This window comes from Gossypium hirsutum, chromosome D05, assembly GCF_007990345.1.
Source record: "Gossypium hirsutum isolate 1008001.06 chromosome D05, Gossypium_hirsutum_v2.1, whole genome shotgun sequence".
Classification (NCBI taxonomy): domain Eukaryota; kingdom Viridiplantae; phylum Streptophyta; class Magnoliopsida; order Malvales; family Malvaceae; genus Gossypium; species Gossypium hirsutum.
Window position 1 is genome coordinate 66069085 of NC_053441.1, and position 24020 is coordinate 66093104.

General features: G+C 32.0%; 2 protein-coding genes and 1 pseudogene across 3 annotated transcripts; 2 read left to right on the top strand and 1 right to left on the bottom strand.

Annotated features, from left to right (window-relative positions):
- Positions 1–128: 128 nt before the first annotated feature.
- On the top strand, positions 129–3118 carry LOC107903383 (protein transport protein SFT2). Its single transcript, XM_016829400.2, has 4 exons — positions 129–557; positions 2213–2480; positions 2558–2662; positions 2813–3118. Exons 1-4 carry the CDS (start codon positions 373–375, stop codon positions 2921–2923), a joined length of 669 nt encoding a protein of 222 aa, XP_016684889.1. The 5' UTR covers positions 129–372; the 3' UTR covers positions 2924–3118.
- A 12270-nt stretch (positions 3119–15388) lies between these two features.
- Positions 15389–18976, top strand: LOC107902158 (leucine-rich repeat receptor-like serine/threonine-protein kinase RGI4; annotated as a pseudogene).
- A 210-nt stretch (positions 18977–19186) lies between these two features.
- Positions 19187–23497, bottom strand: LOC107903420 (uncharacterized). Of its 2 annotated transcripts, XM_016829460.2 has the most exons (7): positions 23303–23497; positions 22690–22964; positions 21916–22054; positions 21343–21435; positions 21094–21181; positions 19869–20194; positions 19187–19340 (listed from the first exon to the last, which is right to left on the bottom strand). In XM_016829460.2, the coding sequence occupies exons 1-6, from the start codon at positions 23374–23376 to the stop codon at positions 19907–19909; spliced, it is 957 nt and encodes a 318-aa protein (XP_016684949.2). In that variant the 5' UTR covers positions 23377–23497; the 3' UTR covers positions 19187–19340; positions 19869–19906. The 2 variants fall into 2 exon arrangements, with proteins under 2 accessions (XP_016684949.2, XP_016684948.2); XM_016829459.2 differs by having other exon boundaries at positions 19187–20194.
- Between the last annotated feature and the right edge of the window lie 523 nt (positions 23498–24020).

The following is a 24020-nucleotide window of genomic DNA, read 5'->3' on the forward strand; positions in this document are numbered from 1 at the left end:
AGAACGATATCTTCACTAATCCATCCGCTATTCTATTGCTCTCTCTGAATACATGTGTTAATGGTATCGAGATTGGACTCAATTTTAATATAATAAACATTCACTATTCCATTCACCAACGGAATTATTCAATATACAACAGCCTTTCACAGAAACGGCACCGTTCTTACCTTGTCAAAGCAACAACGGAAAAACATAAAAGTTCCACCTTTTCTTCATTTCTAAGTTCCATGGGGGGACAGTTATTCTCACACAGCAAACCTCACCACTCCCTTGCACTTAAGCTTTAAATAATCCATAAAAAATAAATAAAACCCACGGAAAATTTTGAATCTTTAGATCTGTTGCTTTCGAAGAAACCCCATAAAAAAGATGCAAGCTTGGTTCTCAGGGAGCAGTAGTGTAGATGATGGGCAGGGAAAAGAAGGATCATCGCTTTTAGCTGATTGGAACTCTTATGCCGCTTCAAGAGAATCGGAAGATGGCTCTGCGTTTGGGTTCGATCTTGAGTCTGCTATGAGGTCTGCCAATGATACTGTCTCTGGTACCTTCAACGTGTAAGCCCTCATCACACTCCTCTTTTTTGATCTGGGAAATTTCGATTAAAGCTTCAATTTTTAACGTGTTTTTTAGGGTTGATTTGAGTTTGGGGTTTGATTATTTTTATGCAATTGCAAGTTTAGCATTGCGTTTATGTGTTTTACTAGATGATTTCGATTTGGATGATGGGTCTCGGGTATTTGATTTTATGGGAATTAGGGCTTTAGGATTTTGGGATTTTAAAGCATGTTGATTTAGTAATAGAACTTGCTTTGCTATTGTTGGATGCTACTAAAATTGATTGTTGAATTATGGTTATTTGCTAATTTATCATCAATTTTAGGATTTAGGATATGGGTAAAGTCAGGGTGGTATGATTTTGTAGCAATCATCTCTTTGCATGATAGATATGTGGAAATGAATCTGTATGTTATGTATGTATATGTATGGAACCCTTGGTTCGAGGCTTTTCTCTATTCTGTTGAGTGTTATAGGATAAAAAAACATAGGATTTATGGCATTAGGTGGTTCTAGAGTAAACAAATAATGGTTTAGACGGGTGGTTTATGGGTCGGAAACGATGTGACTCACAGTGGAAGAGGATTTTTAACTTGATTTAATGATGAATTAACAGTGTGGTATCTTCCTTATCCGGATCATGCCGTTTAAAGCCATGTCATAATGTGCCATTCCAAAGAATGGTCTTAATTTGTCTTTATCAAACTGCATAGTCGACAATGAAGAACATATCTGCTTCATGTTTTGGATAGGATTCCTTCATGTTATATAGTTTAAGGGGCAGTTCTTCATTGCTTTTGCCATGGTGAAAGCACTTTTACACAGCAGAAGCAATGGAAAACACAGTGTGTTTGAGAAAAAAAACAGCTGTGTGGTATACAGCTGCTTCTAGCTTCTGCGTATCACGTTTAGGTAATAAAATTACCAAAACATCCCATTTTAATGGTCATGCTTCTAACAACATGTAGGTTTTCTGCTCAATTATTTCCTTTTTGAATTTTATTTTAAATTTTTAATATTAAATATTTAACAATTGGTGGGAGAGTAGTCATTAGGTGAAATTAATGTTATATTAACAATTATTGCTATATTATCATCTTTAATGAATTTTGATGTATCCATAAATAATTAAGCAACACTTTAGCAAAGTATAGTTTTTATGCTTAATTTAAAATTTAAGAAGTAATTTATAGTAATTATTTAAAAAGTATTTAACTTTTTTATATTTATGTACTATTATATAAATTTTTTAAATATAATTTAAATTAATCTATTATTTACTTTCCAACATCATGTCTAAAATAGTCATTTTAACTTCTCACCGTAATTTTTGGCAGCGATGAAGAACACTTGAAATTAGCAAACCATACTTTTTTACAGCACTTTTGAAAAACACTTTTTTCTAAAAGCACTTTTCAATTACAACAACAATGGAGAACTAAGCCTAAGCCAGCTTGCTTGATTTGAGTTTTAGTGCTCGAGAGAACCTCCAATTATGTGATGCTTTAATGTAATGAACCATGGTATTTAATGTTTCGATTCAGGACTTACGAATGCGATGACCACGTTAATCTTGATTTCTCTATGTCATAAGATCGTTTCCTTTTTTGTTTTATCTGCTAATGTATTTTTTGTTTGTTTCTCGGTGCTCCAGCGTTTCGAAAGGTGTGAGAGATATTCCCGGAAACTTCCAATCTGCCACGAGTAGTGTTCCTTCAGGAAAAGCACTTCTCTATTTTGGTTTATTTCTGGCAAGCGGGGTCTTTTTTGTTTTCATTGCTTTTACCATGTTTCTGCCGGTCATGGTGATCATGCCCCAAAAATTTGCAATATGCTTTACTCTTGGATGTGGCTTTATCATCGGATCATTCTTTGCTTTAAGAGGCCCAAAGAATCAGTTAGCTCACATGTCATCAAAAGAGGTATTACGCTATACTTCAATTCTTTTTCTTCTTCGATTGTGTATATCTAATATATATGTTTCACACCATTGCTGCAGAGGCTTCCTTTTACACTGGGATTTATTGGAAGTATGGTGGGTACAATATATGTTTCCATGGTGCTTCACAGCTACATTCTTTCCGTTCTCTTTTCTGTGTTACAGGTATAATGCACCCTGTCATTTTTGTTCGATTATTTTACCTTAAACATGTTAGATTTATCAAATCATTGTCTGATATATATTTATTGGCTTAGTGCCTGCATGATCATCCAGTTTTGAAATCAATTCTTGCTGTTTCCATGAACCTTGTAGGTTCTTGCACTTGCTTACTACGCTATCTCTTACTTCCCTGGTGGATCTGCCGGGCTGAAATTTCTCACATCGGCTCTTACCTCTTCAATAACTACCTGTTTTGGCAGGTGACCTGGCCACCTTCCACCTTTGTTTTTGACTTGTATACTTGTTTTGAGTCATTAAAGGGTCTTAGTTACATGTTTTGTTGCTTCCATGCTGTCATTTTCTTGTATTTTCTGAAGAAAAACTGCAAAAAGTGTACCTTTTATCTGCATCAAAATTTGGATCCATTAATAGATGAATTCACTTAGTTTTGGTTCGTTACCAGTTTGCCACTCATATTTTCATACAATATCCTAACTTAAGCCTAAGTACCCACGGTTCTGGTTCTTTTGTTTAGTGGGTAGCTATGTTGTTCAGACTCGGTCGGATACAGATATATCCAATACAGGTATGGTTAGATATTCTAAGTATTTTTCCATGTATTTAGGGGATCCTTGAAGGTAACATTCTCATATCTGTGTGTTCGACATGAGTGTTGGACACAGGTATTTCAAGAAAATGAAGAGTCCGAGCACATAGGTTTTTAGTTCATTTTCATACAAAGATTATGACCTAAAACTGTTGAAGGGTGAAAGTTGAGCCTATTGGCTTCATTAATGTGATCTGCCCGAGTTACATAGGCGCTCTTGTTGATTTATTGTGTAGTGTTTTATGTTGGATCTTGGATGCAAAATGAAGCTGCCATTGCCCATGTTATGTGCTTTATGTAGCTGTACATGAAAAACTTCAAAAGAAATCAACATATTCATGTTGGACACATATCTCTAGCCATATGTGTAGTTTGTCAATTGGGCGAGTCAAGTTGGTTTTGGTTGTGTCAATTTTGATTGAGTTAATTTAATTTTTAAAATTTTCGGATCATTTTAGTTCATGTCAGTTCTGGGTTTGGGTTAATTTCAAGTTCGAGTTATTTCAAGTTGTTTCTAGTTTGGATCATTTTAGTTATTTTTTCTGGTTGAGTCATTATGGTTCAAATTAATTTGGGTTCGAGTTTTGGTCAAAATTGATAATTACTCGTAATTCTTTACAACCTTTAAATAGAAGGATAAATGCATTTCAACGCACTTATGTCCTTTTACATGCCGATACTAATTACATTAAAACTTAGTAAGTTGATATGATGGGCCTCTAACAATTAGTATGATGGGCCTAAGAAAAAAAATTGATGAAGAACAATATTCATGAATATTGCTTTAATGTAATGCAAATATATTTTTAATGTAAAATTTAGTGTTATTTTGTTTTTTTTTTGTCTTCTTTTAAACTAAAACAAATAAAAATATTGTCATTGTATTTATTTTCATGTTTTAAACTTGTTTGAAAAAGAATCTTAGTTAAAAGGTTTGGTTATTTCGGTTAATTAATTGAATTAATCAAAATTTAGGGTTTTAGAATTTCGATTAATAATAGTTTGAACATTCCTATTATTTATGTTATAGTGAATAATAATCAATGCAAAACTTTTACTCTTCACCATAATGTACGTGATAATAATCCGATAAACCTATATCAGATTAAAATTTAATTTTGAAGTTACATATACAAGAAAGAATAGGGACACATTAAATTTAAATGTGATTCGTATTTATATTGTAAAATATTTTTGACTAAATATTTATTAATAATACTATTTTAATTTTAATTTATTAGTAAAATAAAATCATAATAGTAAGTAATTTAATTTAAATTGTAAACAATTTTAATTATTTATTATAAATAATTAAATAATATTATTAACATTAAAATATTTGGGATCAATAATTTTGATATTTTAAAATTAAATTTAAGAAATACTAGGACAATAATATTTTGTTCGATTCAAGTTAATTTTTTACTAATAAGAAAGATTTCTGTTAAAAAAAATTATTTTACGCTTTTCAAAACAGAAAGATAATTTTAAAAAAATTCCGATAACTCTACATAATTATTTATTCACCAAACTATTTGCCACAAAAAGTGAAAAAAAAATAGTAAATTTGTTATGGTAAAATAAACACACATTTAAATTTGATGTCTTTTTTCCACTAAAAAGGTCACGTTTTTGGAAAATTCCCAATTTTTATATTTTTTTAATTTGGAAATATGGTATTAAATTACACTTTTCACAATCCTTCTCACATTTTTTTGAATAAATTTATTATAAGTTCGAATCATATCTTTTTCTTTTTTGACATAGTGTCTAAAACTACCCATAACCCCTCCTTAACTCATAAATAGGAAGATAATGCGTTTCAATACATTTAAACTCACATCCTCTTGTATTGGCAACAATGCTCATAGCAATTAAGTTATCATTATTCTTTGTGTTGAAAAAATTAAGAAAAAAGAGAGTCTAAAAGCAATAAAAAAAGATTATTGTGGGTGATGTTTAAAGCAAGAAGCAAAATAACATGATTAATTTCATCAATCTTTGCATGTTGATTTGACCTATTAATTTTTTTATATCATACATGTTCGTTTTACAGTTCGTATTTGGAGTTTGTAACTGTCCCTCTTAATAATATTGTTTTAAAGATTTAAATTTACGTTCCCCTTAAAAATGCAATGTACTTTACCATTACTTGCAAATAATTTAGTGTTATGATATTATAGTTTAAACACATAATCTCTCAAATTTGGAATTTTCAACAAAGTTGATTCACATGCAAACATGTTATGTGTCAAAGCAAAATAACGATGGGATCTTTTCTGAAGATTGGGTTATTTTTCCTTCGGTTTAATAAATTTAATTTACATGGATTAGGGCTTACACCTATCAATTGGCTAGATCAAGGATTCAGTCCAATTTGGATTTTTAAAGTTATTAAATTATTCTGAAACTTTTATTTGAATAATTAAACGGTTAAGTTTTCTTTTTATAGTTTGATTAGCGAGTTCCAAGCGATGATTTGACGATTAGTACGGTGGATTAGTACCCATCGACGAGTAGAAGAGCATGCCTTAAATCTAAGTCAATTTGACGGTCAATGTTGGAGGTTGAAGGAGAAAACTCTTTGTATTTTGATTCATAGATTTGTGACATTTAAAACTGTTTCATGAAAAAAAAATGAACAATAGAAGAGAAGGGAAGGAGAGCTTTCGGTTTGAGTAAGCGGTTCGAACAAAGAAGGCCATACAACTTTTTAAGATTTAGTGACCAAAACGTAAACATACTAATACTTTAGCAACCTTAAGTGTACTTTATTGTTAAATTATTTTAGGTTCGAATCATTTCAAGATTTAGGTAATTTTGAATTTGGATCAATTTCAAGTTCGAGTCATTTTGAATTCAAATCGTTCGAGTTTTCCAATCGAGATCTTTGAGTTGATCTTCTCGAATTTATGTTATTTCAAATCATTTCAAATCACTTATTCTAATTATTTTGGTTTAAATCTTTTCGGGTTCGGAATATTAAACTTTTTAATTTTATATTAAAGTTTTTAAATTCGATTCAATATTATATATAAAAAAATCTATTCATGCTTTAGATAGCACATTCTCGAAGTCAAGCCAGCAAATCTAATCATGCTTTAGATTGGAGAATCTTGAATTCAAGCCAAAATTTCTAATTAATAATAAAAATAATATAATATTTTTATTTATTTTAATTATAAAAAATTAAGGAAAAAGTATTATTTAGTCCTTAAATTCAGTAATTTTTTTTCAATTTGATCCTTAAATTTTTATTCCATTAAAAATGATGATGTGACCTTCTAAAATTATGCCATGACACCACTTTAAAATTTTATAAAAATTTAAAATTCCTTATCATTTTTGTATTATTTTTAGATTTTATGTAAAATTTTTCGAGAATAACATGACATAATTTCATAATATCTCGTCATCACACTTTAACGGAATCTAAATTCAAGGGTCAAAGTATAAAAAAATTGCCAAACTCTGGACCAAGAAAAGAGTTTAGAAATCAAATTGAAAAGAATTACAAAGCTCAAGGACTAAATGTTAATTTATCCCAAACATTAGTTTTCAATATTTTATGTTTAGAGTTGAAAAACTTTTTGAAATTGTGAGTCACAAACACCTATACACCATTAGGTTGAGGCTACCAATTAGTTTAATCTCTTTAGTACACAAAATTTGACCAAATATTGAGAGCTTCAAAGCTTAAGTATTAAGAGCTTGATATCACTTTAAACCCATAATTATGAAAGAGAAGATATGTGGGGAACCCACAGCCTGAGATTAGGGAAAGATTAGGAAAACAAAAATGTGATTAGGGGACAATGATTTGACCTTTAAATATGGAGCTTATGCTATCACCAAACCTAGCCCTTTGTTTTTATTATTGCAATGCAACCTCTTTATCTGTTCGGTATCCGAATTAAACACTAAAAAAGGTTAATAATGTTAATTTTAGGGTATTAAAATTGGATAATAAAATAACACGAATATCACATTAAAAAAAGGATCAATCTAACTGATTGATTGCTGGTTAAATTGATCTGTATTGATTAATCGAATTTTATCTTATTCTAAATTAATATACCGATCGATTCTCGATTCAACATTTTTATAACTAGAATTATAGGAAGCAAAAGGGGTCCATTAACAAAAAAATATATGAAGAAATGAAAGGAGATTGGCATTAGTTAATGACCCAAGGGAATAAAGTTCATATTTTCTATATAAAGAAAATCTCAATTTGAGCTTTTACTTGAAAGGAGATGAAAAGAAAAGTTGCAAAAAAAGGCAGAAAAACAGGAAAATTAAATCAGCCGACTAAAATTAAAGTTGGAATTTTAATATCTCTTTATAGGCAAAAAAAAAACTTTAATTGAATATATAATTTTAATTTTTATAAATTATTAATAATATTATTGAATTAATATTATTTTATATTGATATATTACATGTAGGCTTGATCATGAGTTAAGCCATTTGGCCTGGCCCGAAGGTTTTCTCGAAACGTGAGAGGATTTAGGTAAAAATATATGCTCAAAAAATGAGTTTGGGTAAAAAAACAAGGCACATTTTCTAGACGGCCCAGGCCTCGAGTAAGCTTTTTTGGCCTAGGCCTGGCTCGACTTTACCCGAATTTGCAAAAAAAAAAAAATCCTGCTGCTTTTTGTTGTTGTTTTGTCACTGTTTTAGTGTCGTTTCGCTATTATATTGCTAATATTTTGTTGTAATTGTTTTGGTATTGTGTAATTCTTATTTTATTAATAAATTTGCTATTATTTTAGAGGTATTTGCTTACTCAGTTGCACATATTTTAGTGTCATTTAAGTATAAATAAAATTTTAATTTATTTTCAATTTGTTAAGAAATATTTATTTTAATATTTGTAGTGTATTTGACGTATTATATATATATTAATTTATTTATATATATAATTAATAGGGCCAAGCCGGACTCAAGTCTTAGCATTTGTACCCGAATCGGACTTGGGCAAAATTCTAGGCCCATTTTTTGGGTTGGGCCTAAAAAATGGACCTAAAAATATATTGAGGCTCGGCTCTGCTTATGATTACCTCTAATTGCATGCACAAACAATTATATTATTCTAATATGAAAATAAATGTACATATTCAATTCTTTAAATGTGTATAACTACATCAAATTAAAATTTATGTATCAAATTGTAATTAAACCAAAATTTATATATAAATTTAATATTTAACCCAATAAAGTAAAAAGAACAATATTGGGATTTGAAGCTTCATAATTTGATTTTCAAGTAAGTGGAGGTTGAATAATTTGTAGATTCATGATTACAAGGAAAACTAGACCCATAAACTATACAACATTAGGCAAGAATTAAGTGACAATGAATGTAAACTCACAAAAAAGAAGACCATTTGAGGGTCCATTTTTTGAGAAAATAAAGAGCCCCATTATGAAAAGATAATGGAATTTATCTTTGATTGATTAGACAGTACTTCCCTTTTTGGGATTTTCATCTATTTATTATCCAAAAAATTAAGGGTAAATTGTAAAATTAGTCACTTTTATTTGCTTCAAATTATATTTTAGTCACTTATGTTTGAAATGTTATGTTTTAATCACTCACGTTATGGTTTCGTTACGAAGGTTATTCTACCGTTAAGCTCAGTTACCTCCCTAATGGCGGTCCTATGTAACAGTCTAAATAGGTTTTAAATGTCAACTTGGATATTCTGTATGGCAGTCCAAATTAGATTTATTTAATTAAAAACCTATTTTCATCCCAACAACTGGACATCTGAGTTGGCATTTAAAACCAATTTGAACTGCCACGTAGGATTGTCATTAGGGAGGTAATGGAGTTTAATGATAGAGTGATCACTTCATAACAAAACGATAACGTAAGTGACTAAAACGTAACATTTCAAACATAAGTGACTAAAATGTAACCAAAAATAAATAAAAGTGACTATTTTTAGAATTTACCCAAAAATTAAAGGGTAATTTGGGTTCATCATTATAGTGTTTGGTTAGGGTTTTTAGAATTAAAAAATAATAATAAATTGAATGGTAATGGTGTTAGATTTATCCAATTGCACGTGTGCTAAGTACAAATTGACTAAAAGGTGAGTTTGATTATTACCCTTTGTCTCAGTCCATTATTTCTTCTAGGGCCCATTTCTTGCCCATCATCATTCATAAGTTATTATTATTATATAACATAAATATATATCAATTGGTACCGATATTGTTACCAGTATAAGAGGACGTGGGTTCGAGTGCCTGAGAAGGGACTATGGATAATTCGAGACTTTTGTATCATAAAGAGCAGTAACTTATGATGAGATAAATCTTAAAAAAAAAGATATTAAAAAAATTACAGTAAATTACATCTAAGATTATTAAATTATTAGTAAGTTCGCACTGCCAACACTAATCGAAAGCCTTCTTTTCCCACCTTTTTTATAATTTAGTCCTGTTTCGTGAAACGACTTTAAACGTCATGAATCTATAAACCAAAATCTGAACAATTTTCTTCTCTGATCTTTGACATTAACTGGCAAATTGACTTGGATCTAAAGTATGTACTTCTACTCATGATAGATATTGTTCCAATATATTGTTTGCCAAATAATCTCTTCGAGCTCATCGGCTGATTTTTTTTTAAGATTTACCAATTAAGGGACATTTTAAAAATTAAAAATTATTAAATAAAATGAAAAATTTTAATATCTCAAATAGTGAATTTTTTACCCATTATATCAACAATAGTAAAATAAAACTCCCCTACTTCTTTTTTTTTATTAAATTGTTTGAATCTTGCTTTATTTTTTAAATTTAATTATTCATCACATGGCATACATTTGTAATTAAAGTGCAATAGTACAAAGCTTCTCTCTCTCATGTGCAAGTCTCATGCAACCCAAATCTAAAACCAACAATAATACCAAGAACATGCAACCTAAATTTAAAAATAGAGATATTAAATTAATTTAAAAATTTATATATATAATAAGTATAATTATATTGATATATTCGACAGTTAAATCATTAAAATACTAATAACATAAATAATTACGAAAATATATAAAAAATATTTTTATCTTAAATAAACCCATTTGTTGCCTACTAACCTTGATTCCAATTTAATTTGTATGAGAGATAAAGTTCATCATGTGGAGGTATGAAGTCAAAGTGCCTCAAATGTGATTTAGATTTAAATCTAAAATAATTTAATTTAAATATTGGTGACTAAAGAAGATGTAGATAAATCACAATAGGGGCATGGATCAATGCATGTTCATACCAATGGATTCAAAATTGAAATTAATATTATGAAATATTGTTGTAGAAGTTGGACATAATAAAATAATAATGCTAATATTCGAGTTAAGTTAATTCTGGTGTCATCTATAATCGGGTTTTGATTTAATTGTTCAATTATGAAAATTTAAGGGTATTTTTGCCTCTTTATATAAAATCCAAGATGGGATTTGAACCTAAAACACCAACTATATACTCTCTCAATTTTACCATTTTAACTAAAGTATTATTTTCATTTAAATCGTGGGTGTGTCATAATCTGTTATACATCGATTCATAAATCGAGTTTGAATTTATTATTTTATTAAATTTAAACAAAAACTCATTATTATTAAAAATTAATTTCAATAGATTGAAGTAATCTAAAATTAATAAAAGAATAACAAAAAGAGAGAGAGAGTAGAGAATGGACAAAGAGGGACCATTTTAGTTTGTTTTATGGCTTTTGGATGCCCTTTGTCTCTTCTTTTAAATGTTATGTCATGCATATTTATTATTTTTTTGGAAGTATTTTGTTTAGAGTTTGTGATTATATTTCCCAATAATGTCATTTTTAAGGTTCGAACTTAAGCTTTGTTCTTAAGGATGGTAACAAGGCGGGATGGGTTGGATTTTTGCCCACCTTGACCTATGCCTCGAAAGTGACCTGACTTTGAATGTTTGAATTTTAGATCTTTTTAAATTATACCTTTTAAAAATAATTGTATGTATCAATTAAATTTTTTTTCACATTTGGGGAAAAATAATTCTCCTTCCTCCCTCAGTCCATTTTATTTAAATTTACTGTGGATTAGGATGTCATGTAACTATCAACTCTGCTGGCCAAAAGTTGTGAAAGAACAAGCTCCAATATTGACTATTGACCTATTGATTATTTTATATTGAGAAAACTTGGTAGTGGGGTAGCTGAAGATGAAAAATTAATATTAACCATTCCCATTTATATGAACATCATGGGGTCCAATCCATTATCCAAATTGTTACCATATATTAATAATTAGTTGAAAAATGTGAATGTGGGGATTTTCTTCACATATTTGAGTTGGGTTTGAATCCTAAAGTTATATCATTCTTGATTCAAACGGTAAATGGAATGAGAATATCGAGGTCACTAAATTATTAGTAAGTTTACGCTTTGACCACTCAACTGTAAAAGGTTATAAAATAGTTCGCTGAACTATTCGAAGGTTTTTATTTAAGTCACTAGACTGTTAAAATCGTTGTTGTATGGTCTCTTCTGTTCACACCGGCTGCAACAATTGAAAACTTTCCTTCTCATTCTCTTTTACAGTTAAGTTTTTCTTTTCTTTTCTTATGAAATAGCTTTGAACGTTATCAATCTGTAAATCAAAATCCAAATAGCTTTTTTCTTTGACCTTCAACATTGACCGTCAAATCGACTTGGATCTAAGGTATGTTCTTCTACTTGTCGATGGGTATTGACCCATTACACCGGTCGTCGAATCGTAGACTTTTTTTAATTATAAAAAAGTAATTTAGATAATTTTTTTGAATAGTTTAATAGCCATTTTGTAATATTTTTAAAGTTAAATAACTAAAACGTAAACTTACTAATAATTTAATGATCAGACGTAATTTACCGATATATTATTTGTTGTTTGGTAGTAGTAAATGGGTAGGAATTTATGGTAATGTTAAAAGGTAAAATGATTCAGCAATACCGACAGCATAGCAAAATTAGTACTGCTTCTTTAAATTCTACCTTGGAATGGTCCCTATCATTCAATATTTTTAAACATCAAGTATATCAGATCGGTTTACATCGATATTATTGAAGACTTTTGAAAATTGTTCGATTGGACTTATATACATGTAACGTCTGATATTATTAATTAAAGGTCGGGTTAAAGATAAATTTAAAAATATATTTAAAAATTCCTTAAATTATTATATTTTATTTAAGTCCTTAACGTAATATTTTTACTCATGAAAGTCCTTAATTTTAATATTAAAAGAAAAATATTTTAAAATGTTAAACTAATTTACATTTTACTGCATATGTGAATTTATTGAAAATAGTTTATTAAAAATTAATTTTTTAACACTTAATTTTAGTAAAAAATATACATAAATACTTGCATTTATATTCAAAATATTAAATATAAAATTAAATTAATTTGTATAAATTTAATAATTCATTATGGCTTATCTAGGGGTGTAATCGAGTCAAACTGAGTTAGAATACTATCAAGCTCGATCTCAATTCAAGATATAGTCAAGTTACTCGAGCTCGAGTTTGATTCAGTAATGAAGCTTAGAGTTAATAATATATATTAAGGACAACAATGTGATTTAATAATATAAAATATAAAAAAACTCGACAAAGCTAGGGAGTTGTTCAAGTTAAGTATTATTAAGTCTGAATTCGACTCGATCGATAGCTCGAGCTTCGCTCGATCACTACCGAATTGAATTCGAATTTTTTTTTAAATCGAACTCGAATAACTTGTGAATACTAGCGTCTTAGTTACAACTCTAAACTTATCTAATTGTTCTGGAAGAATTTCGCTCACTGTTTAAAGATTCGATTCGACTCTTAATTTAATTGAGAACCAATTGGTGGCAGAGTTGTGCCTTTCAATTAAGAGCAAACTACAACTACATCATTTCTTTGGTTTTTTTTACAGCAAAGATTGCCCGACAGCTTGTCCCGATGTGCAGTTTAAAATGAATTTCTAAAATATTCCTAATATAATTCCTTATTTCCATGTGCTCTTCATTATTCTAATGCATTATTATTATAAACAAACCAAAATACATCTCTTTAAATATATATATTTTAAAAAAATATTATTAAATTATTATGAGTTTACGTTTTGGTCATTTAAGTTTAAAAAGTTATAAAATAGTCATTACATTATTTAAAAGTTTTATTTAAGTTATCGAGCTATTAAAATGGTCTATGTATGTCTGTTCTCACGTTCGACACCAATCTAAAGGGTAAACTTTCCCATTTTTTTTATAATTTTAGTTTTTTTTATGAAACAACTTTGAACTTCACTGATTTATGAATCAAAAAATAAATTTCTTCTTCAATATTCAACATCGACCATCAAATCAGCTTGGATTTGAAATATATGTTTGTTGAGGAGGGATCGGTTCCTCCGAGAGAAGTCTTTTAAATGTCGTCCTCAGGGACGCCGATTCGATTCTTCAACAATGGAAGGTATTTTAGCCAAAGTGGTACTATATACCCCAACAATTGACCTATATAGTATAGGTCAGGGGTTCGAATCCTGCCAAAGGTGAGACTATCACATCGCCTCTTGGTGGGTGGCCGGTCGAGGCGCTCCCTTTTGTGAAACGTACCATGGAGGGGAGACAAAATCCTCCCTGGGAGCAATACCTTCCATTGTTGAGGAATCGGATCAGTGTTCCCGAGGACAACACTTCGAAGACTTCTCTCAAAGAAACCGATTCTTGTACTCGTCAATGGGTACTATTTCACCATATTAATAATCAAATCGTTACTTGAATCATGTCAACTAAACTTAAAAAACGAAGACTTAACGATCCAGTTGCTTAAATGAAAACATTCAAATAGTTAAGTAACTATTTTATAACCTTTTGAAGTCGAATTATCAAAACGTAAATTTATAGTTTAGTGAACTTAGATGTAATTTTTTTTTTATGAAAAAAGAAGAAGAAAAACTGTACTTTAAAGCTTCATAATAAATCATTGAAAAGCAAGTTGAAGTCTACTTGGCAACAAAAACACGTGGTTGGGAACTGAATTGTAACCACATAAAAATTTGATGGACCACTTTTATGTTTGGATATTTGCTAATTACACAACACATTATTGCTCCTTATTTAAAGCTTAAGACATTCCATGCTTATCTTGATCTAATTCTTAAAATTCGATTTTTAAAATTTTCGAGTCATTTCGTGGGAGTTTAGTGTTTGCATCGTTCAAGTTTGAGGCTTGAGTTTTTCAGGTTTAGATTATTTTAGTTACTTGCATGGGTCATCTCAAATATAGATTCGAGTTGGACAAATCACTTTTTATGTTCAAGTTCGGGTTAACTAGGTTAAGTTCTAGTTATTAAGTAAGATTTTAACTGTACTTCAAAATTGATAAGTCTACTTTATTTATATAAATTGGAGAAAATATTTTACTATCTTTTTGAGGGTGGAGAAAAATAAAAATAATTGATAATTGATTTGAATAATATTTAAAAAAAGTTGCAAAATAATTACTGAACTAATCAAAAGTTTTCATTTAAGTCATTAGGTTGTTAACATCGCTACTACATGACCATCTCTGTTCACATCATTGCCTACACCAATCAAAAGCTTTCATTCTCATTCTCTTTTGCAGTTCATTCTTTTTTTTTTATGAAATGACTTTGAACGATACGAAACTTGAACTAAAATCTAGACAACTTTCTTCTTCGATCTTCGACATCGATCGGCAGATAAACTTAGATCTAAGATATGTTCTTCTACTCGTTGATAGGTACCGATCCACTGTACTAACTATCGAGTTTTCGCTTGGAGCTTACTAGCCAAACTTTAGAAAAAAAATTTAACTACCTAGTGACTTAAATAAAAACTTTCGAACAATTCAATAACTTAAATGAAAACTTTTGAATAGTTCAGTGACAATTTTGTAACTTTTTGAAGTTGGGTAATCAAAACATAAACTTATAGTTTATGAGTTTGAGTATAGTTTACCAATAGCTTAATTACGGTAATAACAACCGAACTAAAACTCAATTTACGAATATTTCAATAAATAAAGTGGATAAGATAATATATTAATTTAAAGAATTACAGCCATTAGAATAATGATGGAAAAACACAAGAGCACTTGGGGATTTCAAAATCTTCAGCTTTTTGGTTCTATAAACAAAAAATTCTTCTACACAAAAACATGGTGTTCCACCCTCAACAATCCCAAAACAGATCACTTGTTTCCTTCTCTAAGCAATGCCTTCAACTCTAAACACTCTCTTTTTTCTCATTTCAATTACCTTCCTTTTCTTCCACCATCATTGTTACTCCATTGATGAACAAGGCCAAGCTTTGTTAACATGGAAGAACAGCTTAAACGCCACCAAACCTGCATTAAAATCATGGGATTCATCAGACACTACACCATGCAACTGGTTTGGTGTTCATTGCAATTCCAATGGAGATGTTGTGGAGATAAGCTTGAAATCAATGGAGTTACAGGGCTCACTGCCTTCAAATTTCCAATCTTTGAAATCCTTGAAGACCCTCATACTTTCATCAAACAATCTCAGTGGTGTGATTCCTAAAGAGTTTGGTGATTATAATGAACTCAACTTTATTGATCTCAGTGGGAATTTTCTCACTGGTGAAATCCCAATGGAAATTTGTAAGCTGAAGAAATTGAAGACCTTGGCTATGGATAGTAACTATCTTGGAGGTAAAATCCCATCAATGATGGGTAATCTTAGTGGTCTTGTTTATTTAACGCTTTATGATAATCAACTCAATGGTGAAATACCAAAGAGTATTGGTGAATTGAAAATGCTTCAAGTGTTTAGAGTTGGTGGGAATAAAGATCTTAATGGTGAATTGCCATTAGAGATTGGGAACTGCACCAGCTTACTGATGTTAGGCCTAGCTGAAACTAGCATTACAGGCAACCTTCCTTCATCAATTGGGATGTTGAAAAGGGTCCAAACTATAGCTATTTATACGTCTTTATTATCGGGTTCAATCCCTGAAGAGATTAGTAATTGCAGTGAGCTCCAAAATCTTTACTTGTATCAGAATTCTATATCTTTTGTTCAATCCCAAGGGGCATTGGTCAGCTTAACAAGCTTCAGAGTTTACTATTATGGCAGAACAGCTTAGTTGGTGCTATCCCGGATGAGCTCGGTACCTGTTCGGAGCTGACGGTGGTCGATTTATCTGAGAATCTACTTACAGGTAGCATACCAAGAAGCATTGGGAAACTATTGAAGCTTCAAGAGCTTCAATTGAGTGTTAACCAGTTATCAGGTACAATTCCTTCAGAAATCTTGAACTGTTCGGAGTTGATTAATCTCGAGATAGATAATAATGCATTCTCCGGCGAGATTCCGGTCGATATTGGCAAGCTAAATAGTTTGACTATATTCTTTGCTTGGCAAAATAAGTTGACCGGTAATGTTCCTGATAGTCTTTCTCAGTGCAAAGATCTTCAAGCTCTTGATTTGTCTTATAATAGTCTATCAGGTTCAATCCCAAAAGACATTTTTGGGTTGAAAAATCTCACCAAGTTACTGCTGCTGGCCAACGATTTATCTGGTTTTATTCCACCGGAAATCGGAAACTGTACCAGTTTGTATAGGTTGAGGTTAAACGGTAATAGACTTGCAGGGACCATTCCATCAGAGATTGGAAACCTGAAGGGCTTGAACTTTGTTGATTTAAGCGAGAATCGGTTCGTTGGAGGGATTCCTCTGTCGATATCTGGATGTCGAAACCTCGAGTTTCTTGACCTCCATACTCGCAGGTTCTTTGCCAGATACTCTTCCTACAAGCCTACAGTATGTTGACATTTCAGACAACAGCCTTACAGGTCAACTGAGTCATAGTATTGGGTCCTTGAGTGAATTGAATAAGCTTAACTTGGGAAAGAATCGACTTTCGGGTCAAATTCCAACCGAGATATCATCTTGCAGTAAGCTCCAGTTGGTAAACCTGGGTGACAATGGTTTCTTTGGTGAAATCCCAAAGGAACTAGGCCAGATTCCGGCACTTGAAATCTCTCTAAACCTTAGTTGGAATCGGTTTTCGGGCAAAATCCCATCCGAGTTCTCTGGTCTTACAAAGCTAGCAATACTTGACTTGTCCCATAACAAGTTTTCTGGAAAGTTAGATGTTCTTACAAGTCTTCAAAACCTTGTTTCACTTAATGTCTCCTTCAATGACTTCTCAGGTGAGTTGCCGAATTCATCTTTTTTCCGAAAACTCCCATTATGTGACCTTGAATCAAACAAAGGCCTATATATCTCCAATGGTGTTGTATCTTCTTCTGATCTTGAACATTCGAGGCATGTTGGACCAGCAGTGAAGCTAGTGATGTCGATCCTCATAAGTGCCAGTGTGATCCTAGTACTACTAGCTATCTACGCGTTAATCCGTGCTCGATTTTTCAACAATGGCCTTATGGAAGATTATACTTGGGAAGTGACTCTGTATCAGAAACTCGACTTCTCGATCGATGACATAGTCCACAACTTGACATCATCCAACGTGATCGGCACTGGGAGCTCCGGGGTTGTATACAGAGTAACGATTCCGAACGGCGAAACGTTGGCAGTTAAGAAAATGTGGTCATCAGAAGAGTATGGGGCCTTCACTTCTGAAATCAAGACTCTAGGCTCGATCAGGCATAGGAACATTGTTAGGCTTCTCGGTTGGGGTTCGAACACGAATTTGAAGCTACTGTTTTACAACAATCTGCCGAACGGAAGCTTGAGTTCGCTCATTCACAGTGGCGGTAAGGGAGGAGCCGATTGGGAGGCACGTTACGACAATGCCCTCACGTATTTGCACCATGATTGTGTGCCTTCAATCTTGCATGGTGACGTTAAAGCCATGAATGTCTTATTAGGTCCTTGCTATGAGCCTTACTTGGCTGACTTTGGGTTAGCTAAAGTTTTGAATAACAATGGTGATGATAATGATAAAGTTTCAAAATCAAGTCCGAGGCCACACTTAGCTGGTTCATATGGATATATGGCTCCAGGTATTTGTTTAATTTTTTTTTCCGATTTTTCCGATTAATCTTTAATTTTTTTTACATACAACGGTTACCTTTCAGAACACGCAACAATGCGGCGCATTACAGAAAAAAGTGATGTCTACAGTTTTGGTGTCGTTCTATTAGAGGTGTTAACCGGAAGGCACCCACTAGACCCGACTTTACCAGGTGGTGCGCACTTGGTTCAATGGGTTCGAGATCATTTGGCTAGCAAGGGAGACCCGAGTGAAATCCTAGACCCAAAGCTCAAAGGAAGGGCTGATCCTGCCATGCATGAAATGTTACAGACATTAGCTGTATCGTTCCTTTGTGTTAGCACCCAACCTGAAGATCGTCCGATAATGAAAGATGTCGTTGCAATGCTCAAAGAAATCCGTCATCTCGAAACGTTAAGGTTTGAAACCAACATTTCAAAGGGAGCCTTAATACAATCACCACCATCCAAAATAGTGGTTGCAGATGGATCATCGAACTGCTCGTTTACTTTCTCCAATGATTCGATCCAATTTTAAAGATGGGGTTTTCGAGTTGCAGCTATGTTTGTAGATTGTAATAATTAAGTACTTAGCTTTCACCTTATGTAGAATATTAGCATATGTAACCAACAGTAAAACCAAAAACCTATTTGGTTTAATTTGAATTCGATTATTAGTGTTGGATTTAAGCAATTAGAATTTTATTACAAGAATGAGATTCTGTGTCTCCAAACCTAGCTTAACTCACGTGGTCCCATCTTCCCTACATCACATGTCCATGTGCTGTCTGAAAGTGACATTACTTTCAGCAATGCAAAAGCCTAACCTAAGTTTGGAACACTCTGTATGTCCTAATCTGCACAGCACATGCTACTAACAAACTTCAAACTCGGATAGAAGAATCGAATACGGGTTATATCATATCTCATACCCGAATAAAAACGTCAAACATAAATGTCGGATATAAAGTCGAACATAAGTGGCGAGATAATTATAAATTGAATATACATAGAAAAACAAAATAAGTGTCCCATAATGATATAATGCTCCAACCTGCAAAAGAATTATGAGCCACAGATGTTAAAGATAATGCAGCTCCACTAGCAATGGCTACTGCCATTGTCTCAATATTTTGATGTTTTGTCTCAAGATTCCAAAAAACAACAAACAGACAGATGAAACACATCCACTAATTGCTCAAATTCTTACAAGCTTTTTAATCAAGAATTAATCTATAAGCTAACGACACGGCTGTAAAAAAATGGTCAATGTCAAGACTCGAGATGGTATCAACAGGTTAGAAATGGCCTATGTTAATTGGAAATGGGTGTGAGCATCAAATACGAGTATTCAAGCATGGATTTTTTTTTACAAGACATGGGTGTCAGACACGAGTACTCGGAGCAATATAGGTAATCACATCCGGACTAGAGTCTATGGGGCACTATGGTAAGGTTTATGTTAGGAGTCAAGATGAGATGTTTATCAGGGTTGGCATTTCAAAGAAGTGATCCTATCTATATTTTCCCCGAGATACATTTCGAAATTCAAACAATGGGTATCAAAATCTAAAGTCAAAACCTGGGTGCTGCACCATAACTGAGTTGCTTTTGGTGCCTTTAGGAAGGATACTGAGATTCCAACTTCTTTAAAACAGAACCAATAACACCCCAGTTGAAACCGCGATACTGAAGCCACCGAACAATCCTTGACTTCCGTGTTTCTTTGGGAACATCTCGACCTCGAAGCCATTGCTTCGAGGCCTGAATTAATAGGTGATCCATTGAAAGCTTTGAAAAACCAAGTTGGGATTCCTGATCATCATTTGAGTCACCATCCCGACCCTCGAAAACTAGTTTTAACGCATTTTCTGCATCAGATTCACTTATACCCTTCTTGAACAATGCCTGATTCAACATTTTCATGAGAATTCAAAAATTTTGCTTGAAAACATCAAATGCGAGAAATCAACAAGTCATTTTACTTCTTTTCCTTAGTTATTTCCGTTTCTTTTATTACAAATAAAATGGTGAATGTACCTGCCTGTATTCTAGGGGCCTAATCAAATTAGTCCCTCTACTATTAAGTGAATCAATTTAGTCCCCTTAATATTAAAAAGAATCAACTAAGATCAAATTGGAATAGAGTTGATATTTATTGTTTAAAAGTTATCATTTACTGTTTAATAGAGTAACTATCTTTTTATAGTTTTTCTGGTTTTGTAAATGAAATCTTTTGTTTGGAATTTTGAAATGCGACTGAAACAAATAATTTTCAAGACATTCTTTTATACAGTAAATGTTAACTGTGTTACAATTTGGACTTATTTGATTCTTTTTAATAGTATAGGGACTAAATTGATCCATTTAATAATAGGACTAATTTGAACCAATCCCTATAATATAAGGACCTCCTAGGTACTTTAACCCAAATGAAACCTAGAGGCTAAATATTATGATCAATTATAAAAACAGCAAGTTCATTGTACATATAGGACTAAAATGGTCAAATTATAGTTTTGGTCTCTCTACTATATTAAAATTTAAGCTCTTGTCCCTTATACTTTAATTTTGCATAATTTTGTACACTTACTTTTGTAATATTATTAGTTAGTCCAAATTATGCCAAATAAATTAAGTACCAGGACTAAATCCCAAATTTTAGTATAGTAGAGGGATCAAAACCAACTTTCTGAGAAACTTAGTACTAGCAACCAAACAAAGCCTTATTTGTCAATATGGTTTTAACATAATTACGAAACAAAAGAAGTTCCTCGAAAATTTTAATTCGAAAGAGGAGTGCTTACTTGCTTGATTCTCCTTGGTCCCCAGGTTGATGAAGACCATCTAGATCGAGAAAATGCTTCCGCATACAAACTATCATTGATCAACCCTCTACAATAAGCCAAAATAGTCGAATTAGTTGTTTAACATGCGATAAAATCGAAAGCAATATAATGGAGGAAAAGTTAACATAATTGAATAAATTACATATAGAACCAATTACGACACCCTCGAAAAAGTCAATACGATATCTTTCCTTATAATCCACACACCTATTTTGTAAATCAGTAATCAATGTCTCGACAATATCTGGATCAAATCTCTTGCCAAGCAGTTTCTTTCTCAGTTCTACCGCGGTAAATGCTCTGCAGAAAATAAAGATTGCATTCAGTGAAGAACTAGTGAAAATGGATACACTACATAGGGTAAAAGTACCATGGAGGCCCTTATACTAGGAGTTGGATTATATTTTGCCCCCTTCACTAATAAAATAGCAAATTAGATCCTGTATATTAAATCAAAGAGCAACTGGTCATTATTTTCATCCATTTCTATTGTTAAAAACTGACCTGACTGTTGGAATAACCAGACAGTTACATATGGCACGCCACGTATACCTTATGCTGACATACAAGGATCAGTTTTCAACAGTAAAAATGGATGAAAGTTTTAATAGAAGGACCGGTTTGCTCTTTGATCTAACGTACAGGGACTAATTTGCCCTTTTTTTTTAATAGAGGGAGCAAAATGCAATATGGCCTTTAGTAGAAGGGCCTCCATTATACTTTTAGCGCTACATAGTAAAATAATTAGTGAATTTCATATCCAAGAAATAGCGTTTTAACCTTGCTGCAAGTAATTCAATTGCCGACTTCTCAGCATCTGACATTCTCTTGCAAGCTTGTAACGGATTCTTTCTGTTAATATTTTGTCCTTGAGGCACCTCCTCAACCGCCTCTACAGGTTTCTCCATTATTTCATCACCTACAAATTGGAGCAATTTAATTATCCCACATCAATGTGTAATAACGATTTAAACCATATGAATCTAAAAATACTAAGAAGACTAAACTTGGTAACGTGTTCGTGTCTCCATCTTAAAGGCCATCACTAGCCCAAACTAACATATATTACCGTCTGAGCTTCTATAAATGGACATAAAAACAATTCAAAAAGAAAAAGAAAAATCATTACATCCACAAAGCTGTGAATTCAAAAACAACAATTTTATCGATGTTTGCACGCATGAGTCTAGTAAGCCATCAAGAAGTGCAAACTTTATTACCAATGTAAACTTATATAAACTGACATAAATACGACTCGGGAAACCATTACATCCACAATGCTGTGAGTTTGAAACCCACAATTCTAGCAATGTTTGCATTCACAAATCTCGTAAACCATCAATTCGCATGCACAAAACTTGTAAACTATATTACCAGTATAAACTTCTATACATGGATATAAATACAATTCAAGAAGACCATTACATCCGTAATGCTGCGAGTTCAAAATCAACAATTTTATCAGTGTTCACAAACAAGAGTCTCATAAACCATCAATTCCCAATAGCAATCCACTAGGATTAGATACTACAACATGTTCACTATCATTCATACCTTGTTGAACATCATCATATAATGCAATTTTCTTGAACATTCCGCTTCGTGTTTGCGACTTTTTATCAATAACACTGCCTTCATTGTTTGTAAACTTTCTTCCAAATACATTCGAAGCAGCGGTTTTACGAGATTCGTTCTTACTCAAACCCTTTGAATGTGAAGAAGTTTCGGGCTCTTCAGTTTCCAAAGATTTCTTTGGTATATACCTTACTGGAACTGATGAACTATATTCCTTCTCTTTCAAGCGAAATATTGTCTTGTTGCCATTCATCCTGAAAAGTCAAAGCTTTAGAACTAGGCAAGTCGGGGCAATCTAGATTGGGACAAATCGAGTTTTAATATTTTCGGATAATTTCAGTTTCAGTTTAAGTTATTCGAGTTTTTGGGTTGGGTCATCACGGTTGGGATTATTTCGGGTTCAGGCGACTTCGGATTACATTGACGTTTAATGATCAAATTGGATTACGTCAACTTAGGGTTCGGATTGATCAAACGTGAAACAGGTGAATCAAAGTACCACCTTTGCTTCACTTACTTTCATTTTCCTAGGAAACAAACAGAGAATAGAAAAAGAAAAAAAAAACCCAAAATTTGGTCTGGGAGAGCTTACCAGGGAAATGAGAAAACTCGAAACTGAAGTGTGGATGAGATTTTGAAGCTAAGATTACCCGCAAAAATCGACATTTTGAGAATCTTCAATTTCAAGTTCAGAGATTTTAGCTCTGTTAAAGCTTTAAAATCCCTAACCTGAAGTTTGCGTCCAAACGACAGCGTACTGGCTGGTAATTTAAACGCGCCCTTTTTTATCAACTACACAATTATCGGTAAGTTTATGATTTGGTTACTCAACTTCAAAAAGTTACAGAATAGTCTCTAAATCATTTAAAAGTTTTTATTTAAGTCACTGGACTATCAAAATCATTGTTGTATAGCCTTTTTTTTTCGTATCATCAGTAACAATCGAAAGCTCTCATATCCTTTTTCTTCTACAAGTTATTTTTTATCATGAAATAACTTTAAACGTCAGGAATCTTTGAATCAAAAGCCAAATAACTTTCTTCTTTTATCTCTGATACTAACCATCAAATCAATATAGATTTAAAATATGTTCTTTTACTCGTCAATGAATACCGATCCATCATAACGATTGTTGAAGTATCGTGTGTAGCTCGCTAGCTAGACTTTTAAAAAAAAACTTAACAACCTATTCATTTAGATAAAAACTTTCAAATAGTTTAATAACTATTTTATAATTTTTTAAAGTTGATTAACCAAAATATAAATTTATCAATAATTTAATGACTTTAGATATAGTTTTTTTTTCTCTC

Bases quoted from the DNA above. Each gene is read 5' to 3' on its own strand.
- LOC107903383 (XM_016829400.2), top strand. From the start codon at position 373: ATGCAAGCTTGGTTCTCAGGGAGCAGTAGTGTAGATGATGGGCAGGGA. The intron at 558-2,212 runs GTAAGCCCTCAT...TCGGTGCTCCAG, and splicing joins GTCTCTGGTACCTTCAACGT to CGTTTCGAAAGGTGTGAGAG. The intron at 2,481-2,557 runs GTATTACGCTAT...CCATTGCTGCAG, and splicing joins CTCACATGTCATCAAAAGAG to AGGCTTCCTTTTACACTGGG.
- LOC107903420 (XM_016829460.2), bottom strand. From the start codon at position 23,376: ATGTCGATTTTTGCGGGTAATCTTAGCTTCAAAATCTCATCCACACTT. The intron at 22,055-22,689 runs GTATGAATGATA...TCCAATTTGTAG, and splicing joins ATATGATGATGTTCAACAAG to GTGATGAAATAATGGAGAAA. The intron at 20,195-21,093 runs GTAAGCACTCCT...ATGTTGAATCAG, and splicing joins GACCAAGGAGAATCAAGCAA to GCATTGTTCAAGAAGGGTAT.